This window comes from Enhydra lutris, unplaced genomic scaffold (assembly GCF_002288905.1).
Source record: "Enhydra lutris kenyoni isolate GAN:26980312 unplaced genomic scaffold, ASM228890v2 scaffoldscaffold2, whole genome shotgun sequence".
Lineage (NCBI taxonomy): Eukaryota > Metazoa > Chordata > Mammalia > Carnivora > Mustelidae > Enhydra > Enhydra lutris.
The window spans coordinates 18489526-18501298 of NW_019154086.1; the positions used below are offsets into that span (position 1 = coordinate 18489526).

The 11773-nt window shown below is 41.3% G+C and overlaps 1 protein-coding gene across 1 annotated transcript in view; it reads right to left on the reverse strand.

The window, feature by feature from the left end:
- The window catches only part of LOC111150836 (fibronectin type III domain containing 3B), a 343921-nt gene that overhangs the window by 70317 nt on the left and 261831 nt on the right, over positions 1 to 11773 (reverse strand). Inside the window, exons 10-11 of the mRNA XM_022508466.1 lie at positions 4749 to 4887; positions 1614 to 1667 (exon numbers count right to left, since the gene is read on the reverse strand). Coding sequence (XP_022364174.1) covers positions 1614 to 1667; positions 4749 to 4887 — 193 coding nt within the window. The remainder of the gene's footprint in view (positions 1 to 1613; positions 1668 to 4748; positions 4888 to 11773) is intronic.

An 11773-nucleotide genomic window follows, 5' to 3' on the forward strand; every position in this document is an offset into this window, starting at 1 on the left:
AAAAAAAAAAAAAAAAAAAAAAAAAAAAAAACCAAAAAACAAAACAACAAAAAAAAACACCCCATGGGAGACACGCACACACAGACACATATAAGCACGTACTGTACACAGAGCTCGGGGAAGATCTGAAATGAAAAGTGCCTCCTCTTTAGTGGTAAATTCTATCCTGATATAAAATCTCAAGATAAGAGAATAAACATCAGGCTGGTGCAACACACCAACACACATTTAACACTTTCTGTCGAACTCTCACTTGTCCTTTTGGACGCAGAGGAGATGGCAAGATGTCGCCATGTGCCTGCAAGTCAGTCAGGTTCCTTTCCAGCCTTCTGGACTGCCTATAAGAAGTCTCTTTCCACAAGGGCCGTCAGGGTGGTTTCACTTTCCAATCAAACCACCTTAAAATGAAATCCACCTAATCTGTAAAATATCCTGGTCAAGTAAGTCTGGGATTTCACCCATCTGTATGCAGGAACTATTCACAAGGATCTCCGAACAATAGGTTGTTTCTTCGGTAACTTGGACTCCAGCTTTCATATGCAACCCAGATGGGAAAACACGCTAATGCCCAAAGTGATGGAGGGCCCCCTTTCCCACATCAAAATTTCATCGTGAGAGTTTTGTTCAATTTCATTTTACATTTGGTGAAAGTATTTTTTCCACACTCAACAAGTCACTTTTTGCCCAAGCCTGAATTCTGAATCTTTTAAAATCTCCCTAAATTTAAGTCCCCAAAACTAGTTAACTTGCATTTCTCCCCAACATCTACATTTCTTCTCGAAACCCTTCGTCTATTTGCTCACTCACAGCAAGCCAGAATAGAGCGAGGGTAAATGAGTGAATAGAATTAAAATCTACAGGAACAAAAAGTACAGTTCCTTTTTAGAAACGAAAGGCTTCTTTCTGCATCCAGTTATTTCCTGCGTGAGATTCTGTGGGTAGTGTTAGCACGGCCAGAAATGCACAGGGTCACCATTCAGCCCAGAGTGGGCTCATGAGTAAGGAAACTTCACCATGGATACTGTTATAGGGCCTCTGGTGACAGAGACAGCACAGGGGCACAGGGCGCCTGTTACAGGACGGTCTAGCCTGCGGGGTGATCACACTTGCCTCTGGGAGAGTGAGACCTCCAGGCATGGCTCCAACTCTCCCACAGAGAACGCCCAACAGTGCAACACCAAAGTACATCCATGGCTTCAAAAAGAAGAAACAAATTATGCTTCCCAAGTCACACTGTGGTTTACCTTATCAAAACCATCTATGCAGAATGGCCCTGAGCGGTCAAGATAACAAAGCAGTTGATTCTTAAAGGAATTGATGGCTGGCTAGGCCCCAGGGATTCCACGAGAGGTAAGACCCTGTCTTTTCTTTCTGTAGCATTTCTTGCAAATAAGCCTAGGAAATACATTTAATGCAATTTAATATAATTCATTACACTGCTTTCGTCCATCTTCCTTTTCCACAGTCAATACTATGGGTTTAAATTTTTCACTACTTACGTTCTTTTCCCCCCATGTGTTTAGCACATCTTAAAAAAGAATAAAATGGTATTTGTTCAGCAATTTTATTTTTGAAATGGTGTTTCAGATGGATGGATATGAAAATACGCTTACCTCATCCCATTCTAAAAGGTAGTTGGTGATTTTTGAACCATTATCAATTGGTGCCTAAAAAAAAGGGAAAACAGTACAATGAGATTAGAGAAAGCAGTTCGCAGACAAAACTTCCGAGCTCTCAGCTTTGTTCAAATACACTATTTATGCTAGCCCTGTGCTCTCCCTTTGGGCGGATACCCCTGGTGGCTCCCGCGTTACCTTGGGAAACAATATTACAAATGACTTTTCATACAATTCAACTGTAGAGAGAGCCCCACTACTAAAAAATCATGCCCCACAAAGAGCCAAAGCTCCTTTCTTTCCCCTCCGCCTCTACCCACACCCACACTGTGCCCTGCTTCCTCTGGGGATAAGACTTTCAAGAGGAACTTCGGGAAAAGGGGGAGAAAAAAGGCAGCTGGGAAATGTAGATGCTGCTTGGAGTCCAGTGGGTAAACCTGACCAGCCAGGTTCAGGGTTAAGAGTATATATTTTTTTGTTAACTTCCTCCACACAGCACTTTTTTTTTTAAGTGCTTAAGATTAGAAAGACTTCTGTGCCACTGAGATTTCCCTTTAAAAAAAAAATGAGAAAAAATGAGATCTCTTGGGAGGTTACTAGGAGCAATTAGCTCTTCACATGTTAGGGAAAAGAAGTCTCATCGTTTGCTTTCCTCTTCAAAGCATGTGGAGGTCTATTTCACTGAGAAAATGGGCATTAGACCACGGGAAGGGGAGTGGAGAACTTTCAAGAAGAGTGTTTTGTGGGGTTAGCCCTGCTAGAAGGGGGTGCTGCCGTGGGGTCCCTCACTGCACGAGCGTAGTTAAGATGGAGGGAGGAGAAGGCAGCTAGAAGGAGGAGACCAGGGCTCCCCACTGCACCAATGTGTCGGTGCCTGGCCTTCCCCCAGGAAAAACAAGAGCTTCACAAATACACTGTCTGGCTCCTAGCTAAAGGCAGCGGGGCGGCCACAACTGCATCTAAAGCCCAGCTCGGCTGTTTGTCAAGTGTAGTCTTTTGTTATCCGCTTGCTATCACATTTAATTTCATGTTCCGAGAATAAATGATGTGGTAGGTCACTGGGAGACTATATATAAGTCACCTACTCAACTACTGGGCAGGAACAATAGCTGTTGTTTTATTTTTGTGAATAACAAATCATCATCAAGGGCTCAGCAAGTATTAGTTAAATTTATGAAGAAACCCTTCTCCCCTGCTTTTGCCTTCTGGGTCATATCTGGTCTCAAACCCAGATTTCAGGGGAGTGCTCTAGATTCTATGGAACTGTGATCTCAGGCTTTTTTGTGGCTCGTTTTGGGAGACAGGGATACATCTCGAGTTCTAAATAACGGACAAAAATAAATTTTAGAGGAGAACCCATTTCTAAGATAAGAACTCTATTAATGATGTTTAGAAATTTCTCTAGAGAAACTACTGCTTCAGTCGTTTCTTCTATGATATGCTGCCCCACCACCGGGCTCTTAATAACTTGAGGGTGGGAGCAGTGACTTTGGTCTTGTATTGCCCTGTCTCTTACTGCTGACTAACAAGAAGTGAGAAGATCTTGACTGTCCTAGTGTTTGAGGATTCAAGGACAGGTCGGGAGTCGAGCCCTGTCCCCCTGTCCTCGGGCCCCCAGCTGGTACACTGTGATCAGGAAATCTGTTTTAAGGACATTTAAATGAAAAGTGAACTGAATCCAGAACTTTCAAGTTTGTACTTGACTGCATGGAACAAGAAAGAGTATGTTTTTGATTCACAGTTAAATAAAGGGAGAAAGACAACGTGAAATGTTTTCCTCCAAATAAGTAATCGTTTTCTTAAAGGTGCTGCTCTAACACCTGAATTTCATCCAGGTTTTAAGCCGAGTATGTTATCAGTGATTCCCAACTTTAGGTTTATAAGACCCCGGGGTCCCTCTGGTAATCTTAAGATTTCTTCTATTTTCCAAACAAAATGAATTTTAATTCTTTCCTTTAAAAAAGATATGTTCATGTATGTACATGTGCAAGTAGAGACCATGTTTTAAAATGGATGTGGATCTCCAAAGACTTCAACAATGATGACCAGTTGGGTGTTACAACTCTGAAAAGGTAGGGAATCACTGACCTGGATTATCCCTGGAAGCCAGGAAGGAAAATAAAATAGTTCAGATTCTAAGCCAGTCTAAACTTTGCCTTTGCCAAGCAACACACTCCATGTTGGCCAGTGGCTATAAGAACGCAGCTGCCCACACAAGAGGGGTCTCCAGAAGCCCGGGCTTTACTGCTAACCACTTCTCTCAAAGGCCTGAATGGATGCCCTGCACAAATTCAACCTCCTACATTGGGAACAAAGTAGGTCTCCACCAATACAAGATCTTTCTAGTCCCCTTACTTCTTTCACACGTGGGTGTACTCCCCAAACACCACGACTCTTTAGCTCTCCCTCTAAAAATTTCATATCTTAAGCTGCATTTAAATAGAAACATAGAGAAATAATTACCATAGAGACTGGTATTACAGAGAATCTGCTACTTTCTTGGAAACACACAACTGCGAGTAAGAAGCTAAGGCTATGCCATAAAGACCTCTCTTTGGCAAGAGTTATTTGTAGCCAGGAAATTGCATTTTATGAAAACGACTATACAATTCAGACTTTAAAAAATAATGAGGAGCCCCAGCTGATAAAAGCCCTCATCAGTAAAAGTTAAGTCTTAATATAGTTAGAACACTTAACATTCTAGGCTGTTTTAAATATTAAACATTTTTGAGTTGCCACTGAAACAAGCCCATGGAGCCAAAACCAACTTATGTCTAAATCTTTCTTCATGAAAACTTTCTACTAGAGTCTTCAGTTCAAACGTCTGTTGAAATGAACAAAACCATTAGAAAATGATGAATTCCAAGTATCTTCAGAATTCATACCACGTATAACGTATTGCTCGTGAACCTGAAAGATTTACCCCTGCAGAGAGAGCTACAACTATTTTTTGCACTTCTACCTCCTACCGCTTTGCCCAGTTTTTACAGACAGACCGACTACTTTCAATATCATAATCAATTGTTTCACATAGTTACTATGTAGAAAATCAAACACGATCACCAGACTGTAGTGCTAAATAGGGACGCTTCAAATGGCTAGATGTCAGACTGTGCCTGACGCACTACCCACCTTCCACTGCAAGGTTAGCGAACTTTTGCTCCTGTGTGCCAGCTTAGGTGGGAAGGGACACTCGGGTGCGCAGCTGTGGGTAGTGAAGCTAACGGGCTCGGAGCAGGATCCCTTTACGGAATTGTACATGGCGTACACCCTGAAAGCAAAGAGACAAAGATGGTCAGTGGTGGTGGCCCAGCCCAGAAGATCAGGGCTTTCCAAAGAAGAACAGAATTTACGTAGTACACACCATGACTCCTCTTATCTACTGGTCTTGTCCTGACTTAACTACTGCCAGCATCCTCAGGAGATAATGACCCCAGCAGGGAATGTGCCTCAACTCATTCTTTCCTTCTACTAGTTGTCTGAACTCATTACGATAGGCAGGGTCTACTGACTGGAAAAGAATATGCTGAATACGAAAATATCCTTGGGCCGCCTGGGTGGCACAGACAGTGAAGTGCCTGACTCCTGGCTCTTGGTTTCGGCTCAGGTTGCAATCTCATGGGTTGTGAGATGGGAGTGTACGGTCTGCTTCAGTTTCTCTCTCCCTCTCCCTCTGCTCCTCCAGTCCTCCTCTACCCCCCTCTCTCTGAAATACAGAAATCTTAAAAAAGGAAAGAAGGAAGGAAGGAAGGAAGAAAGGATGGAAAGAAGGAAAGAAGGAAATATCCTTATCCCCAAATCGGTCTTCAAATACACATTCTAAACCATCAGGCCACTTTCCAGCTGACTTCGTGCGGAAGGGGGCTGAAAGGAGAGTGAGGGAATGGCCGAAAAGAGACAAGAAGCAGTGCTCAGAGTCTACAGACTGGAGCGAGAAGTATAAACAATGGTAGAACAGATACCATCTTTAAACTGTTTCGAACACCGCAGAGAATTGGGTGGAAATACGGACATTTCACACACAGAAACATGCCTGCTACTGCCAAGTGCATCTCTGACTCAAGAAAAACAATGTTCAGGTACAGTTTATCCATGTGAACATTTTACTTTTGCACCTGGCACCAAGATTAAAAGCTGTGTACTCCACGCATTAAAATGCCAGGCTCAGTGCTGAACATATGGGCCCGATTTCTCCAGACCAGCTACGAACAAAAAGCATACAACGTACTGCTATAAAACTATACTTCTTTCAAATAGCATAAAGTAGGGTTATGTTGATTTTTTACCATCTTCCTTTCTGTTTTTTCATTTTTTCTTAATCTTGAGCATTAAAAAAAAATCCAACTTGAAAATCTACTCTTTTAAAAAGACAACAAAGAAACTGTTGCCTAATAAAGATGCAAGGATTAAGCTAATCAGAGTCAGTCAATGTCTCAAGCCCTTAATTCTTGAGGTCCCATTAAAGATGGAAGAAAATTCAGAATCCAGAGGGGAAGTAAATTTCCCAAAGCTACACAGCTATAAAGTTGCCTCAACTGAACACAGTTGTGGAAATCTAACTGCTACACTCTATTGCCTACTGTCCATACTTATCCCGCAATTAACGCATCTCTTAACACCCACAATTCATCTTTCCTCACTCTATGCAAAGAACATAAACAATGGCTACAGATAACATTATGGAAACAGGACCTAATTAGGCATGTGATTTGCAAGGTCCTTTCTCCTCAAGGTCAATCACAAAGAATTACAGAGGTCACGCATGTTAAAGGTACTAATGCCTATTTCTATCTTACAAGGTAAGATGCATATTTTCTGGATATTTGACTTATGTGCCTTATGAAAGGACACCATGACATCTGATCCAAACAAAGGATACTTACTAAGATGCTCTTCACCCAACCTAGTGAAAAGAAATGTTCCTTTCTGCATTCACTCTAAGTAGGAACATGATAATAGAAAAGTGAATGGTAGATCTGGCAAATCATTTCCCTGTACTAGGACAGGCTCACTCGGAAAATGAATCACAGAACATTCCAGACAGGGTTCCTGCCTAAACTTTAATAGATTGACTAGATTCTACAGCTGGTGGCTCATGGGTTACATCTGGCCCAAGATATGTGTGGAGGAGAGGGAAGAAATAGTGTTTTAAAATATCACAGCCACCTCTGCATGAATGGACGGATATAGGCAATGGTCAGTACAGAAAGAGATAAGCAGACATTATGCACTCCTAATGAAAGACAAATACCACTATCTAGAAAACCTTGCAGAAAAACCAAACCTGTATCAGATTAAGCCTCTTTGCCACTATAAAGGAAACACAAGAGAATATATTAAGCAAAACTACAGGTATGCAATCAGCCTAATTCATACTGTCAAAAATTCTACAGGATCAAAAAAAAATTATTCCAACGAATAAAACTGCAAAGGGGAAAAAAAAAAGGGGGGGGGAGGGGAAACCTACAGATGAAAAGAAATTTATGAGATACTAGCCCAGTGGAATAGTCAGACCATGTCTGAATTTCAATGACAACAGAGTGAAGAAACAAAACCTCCATTTTTAGGACAGTTGAGGAAATGGAAACAGTCCCTGAATTTTAAAGACATGAAGGAATTATCCTTTTTGCTTTTTGGACGGGCATGTGATGACGGTCATGTGGTACACAGATAAAATATGATGACGTCCAGACTTTACCACAGCTGTGAGGGCAGGAGGAGGAGGTACGGGCAGCAAGGCAATGAGAAGCTGGGTGATGGGTCTAAGAGAATCCATCAGTTACTGTCTACTTCTGACTGTATCTCAAATTTTCGTTGATCAAGCCACCACTTCAAGTTCTGGAGATCTCTCATTAAGAAAAACAAACCTCTGGTTTCTCATAAAACTTAGAAGTTCTAGGGCCATCTGTACCCCAGTGTTCATAGCAGCAATGGCCATAGTCGCCAAACTGTGGAAAGAACCAAGATGCCCTTCAACGGACGAATGGATATTCATCTGTGTGGTCCATAGATACAATGGAGTATTATGCCTCCATCAGAAAGGATGAATACCCAACTTTTGTATCAACATGGACAGGACTGGAGGAGATCATGCTGAGTGAAATAAGGTAGGCAGAAAGAGTCAATTATCATATGGTTTCACTTAACTTGTGGAGCATAAGGAATAACATGGAGGACATTGGGAGATGGAGAGGAGAAGTGGGCTGGGGGAAATCGGAGGGGGAGACGAACCATGAGAGACTGTGGACTCTGAGAAACAAACAGGGTTTTGGAGGGGATGGGGGTGGGGGGTTGGGTGAGCCTAGTGGTGGGTATTGTGGAGGGCACGTATTGCGTGGAGCACTGGGTGTGGTGCACAAACAATGAATCTTGGGACACTGAAAAAATAAAATAAAATGAAAAAAAAAAAAAAAAAACTTAGAAGTTCTAGCAGTGCAGCGGCATACTTGCATGGTAGTAACCAGATAGAGGAGAGTGATTCCCCTCTTGGTGGGGCGGGTACAGTCCAGCTCAGAGTCCTCACCACTTTCTGCTGTCTCATCAGCACACACACAGTGTCTCAGCTACCCTGTACCCAGCTTTTGACCCACCTGGGTTCCTAGGAGGAGTCTCACTCCATAGACACTGGGCATGTGTTTACGAATTCAGACTATACTCAGGTCAACTGGGTCCTGAATGTTGACACAGTCAGCCCCCAAAATCTAAATGGTGCATAGAGCGGAGGAAAGGAAGCAGGGACAAGGGCCCACAGGGGGCTGGCTGACGGCAGAGTTATCTGTGGAGATCTGGACTCAGTCAAGTGCACTCTTACTCTTTAATGAGATTCTGGGAGTCACAAAATCCACATTTATTAGGCTAGAGAAACAGGAGTGATGGAGGCTCCTGATAGCCAGGTTGGCAGGATGACTACTGATGGGAGAAACAGAAGATCCTGGAGACAGACTAAAAATTTGAGGTTGTTGAAGATGAGCAGTTGTACGGGCCCCAAGAAGTTATTTTTCTTGCCTTTCAACTCAAAGAATGTTATAGTTTAAATTGGGAGTCAGTGCTTTGCACTCGTAAAAGTCTGTCCACAAAGGAAATCCATTTTCTATGCAATGTAAACGTGCTGTGTGTGTACAGTTATCTAAAAGCTGACACAACATCTAAGTATCCCATGATTATATCCTTCAATTAAAGTCATTCAGTATGTAGACAGCAACTAATTGCTCCATTTTTTAGCAGTAACTTTTACAGAAAAGTCTCCAGAATTGATGCTTTAGTCTCAAGAATGTTGTAATAATGTTTTTCATAGGATGGTGATGTGCTTCTCATGTGAAAGGAGGATCAGTGGATGAGGATCAGTTTCTTGGGTTAAATAAGTCAACAAACAGTTCAGTTCTTTTTACATTTATCCCAGCCAAGAAGAATACATTTTTCTAATGATATGATTAATCTTGTGTTGGGTTTTCACATTTGTTCCAGTTTAAATACAGACTAAACCCTTATGAAGCAGGTGCTCCAAAAATTTCAGAAATTTGCCTCCAACTTCCTCCAGCCCAACTGTGACATGGTAGGAGCCACGGTTTCTAGTCAGTAACACCTATTTCATAATTCTGTACTGAGATGGTCAACCATATTTTTGGAAATGTTTCATCATGTAATTTTTCTGAGAAATGTTATTATGTGGTATCATTTCTGGACAACTTCTTTGCCAAATTGTTAATGCCGATGACTGGAAAACTGCTTCAAAGTTTGTCATGAAATTGCTACCCATTCCATCACTCAAATTCCTAATTACCCCATCATTGTTCCTGACTCCCATGATAAAATGGTTAGTTCAATGGCAGTATTAGTTCTAAAATTACCAACTAGAACAGAAGTATGGTATTTTGTGTATGTATAAATATTCGTATAAGTAAGTTAATATAGATGTTTATGTGTTTAAACTCATACACTTATACGTAAGTATTATAAAATACAGTTATTCATGTCGGATGTATGTATGTATGTATGTATGTACTGGATTTTTCTTATTTCTCCCTCAATATATAATCACACACACACACACACACACACACACACACACAACTTTTCTCTGTCTTTCTCTCTCACACACACATACAAGATTCTGTACAGGTGGCTTTATACAAGAAATAATACAATGCCCTATGTGGAAGCACTGAATAAATACACTTTGGTAATTATAAACTGATTCCTTTTAAACATTCAACCAACATTAAAATGCAAAAAGCAATTTGTGTTAGAACTTGGTAACAAATAAAAAAGTGATGGCTTTAGTAAGAATCTATGCCAAGATCCAAGACCTAAATTTTCAAATCAATAGGAGTGTTGCTTTCCTCAATCACCAGGGGAGGAAAAAAAAAAAAAAAGTTGAATAGTTAGATGTGCAGAAATGAACACAAAAACTCACAGCAAAAAGTAAGAAGAAACATCTTTAAAACCTAACATGTCTCAGGGCACCTGGGTGGCTCAGTGGGTTAAAGCCTCTGCCTTCGGCTCAGGTCATGATCCCAGTGTCCTGGGATCAAGCCCCAAATCGGGCTCTCTGCTTGGCAGGGAGCCTGCTTCCTCATCTCTCTCTCTCTCTCTGCCTGCCTCTCTGTCTACTTGTGATCTCCATCTGCCAAATAAATTTTAAAAATCTTAAAAAAAAAAAAATCCTAACATATCTCAATATGCAATTTTCCATGTGGAATTTGGCGTAAATGGCATGTCAAATGCCAGTCTAAACAGCCACAGATGCATGACCTGTAGCGCTGTCTTGAGGATTCCCAATCCCAGCAGGCTGACGGGAAGATGTCACGAGCTGTCTTGCCCAGAAACTGAGGCTAGCTAAGCACCAGACAGCCAACAACAGCATCCATGACATTCAGAGGCTGTTACTAAAGAAAGGTTTGGATATCTGATGGGTGAACCAACTCAAGCAATACTCACTAGCAGGAGGGAGAAAAGAGTTGAAAATGGCAAAAAGCACTGAATGAAGATATGGAATGATCTGAATGAAGGGGATGGAATCAGAGTGGCAAAATCAAAGGCAACAAAAACGTAAGAACAGAAGCCCAAGACAGGACTTTAGTATATGACATGAAAAAGAAACTGTTCACTCTACTGAAGAGTGACGTGCGGAGACTTCCGCAGGCCTTCATCAAAACGTGCAGCATTAAGAACTGGAAGGAGGAGGCGGCCTCCTTGGAACTGCTGAAAGAACTCTCTCGTCGTTTCCATCATTGGCTCTAGAGGCTTGCACCAGGGTGACACTTTCTAAATTGGTAACACACGAATACATAAAAATGGCAATGAATGTAATTGCTTCTTTTGCAGTCCTACAGTAATGGAATTCTTCTGCAGCTTCTATTATGGAAATTTAGTGAGAAAATTATTTCCACCCAGTCTTTTGAGGCATTAGAGGTGACTGTTAAATTTAAAATCATATTTGAGGCTACTGTCGTTTCATGCAAGCTTATATTCCTGGAACTAAGACGTTGTGAATGTTAACTCAGCTACATCATAAAAAGGATTTTTGCTCCCTTTTTTTTTCAGTGACTAGTATGACATATCTTTACCTCAATAAAACAGTAAGAGATAGGGTCAAACCATACACAGGCTTTGAACCTGTGTCATGCAGCCTTTTTTTTTTTTTTTTAAAGATTTTATTTATTTATTTGACAGACAGAGATCACAAGTAGGCAGAGAGGCAGGCAGAGAGAGAGGCGGAAGCAGGCTCCCTGCCGAGCAGAGAGCCCGATGCGGGGCTTGATCCCAGGTCCCTGGGATCATGACCTGAGCTGAAGGCAGAGGTTTTAACCCACTGAGCCACCCAGGCGCCCCTCTAGTCCCACTTATTGACAAGACTGTCTTTCCCACTGAATTTCAGTGGTGCCCTTGTTTTCCAATCAATTTCTACAAAAAATAATCTTCCTGGGATTTTGATTGGGATTGCAGTTAAGCATGTGTTCCATTTACTTACCCCCATAATCTCAGCAATATGAGACTTCCAATTCTATAACATGGTATATTACTTGATTGATATATATATCTTTAATTTCTCTTCTTGAATATATATATATATATATATATATTTTTTTTTTTTTTAATTTTATTTATTTATTTGACAGACAGAGATCACAAGTAGGCAGAGAGGCAGGCAGAGAGAG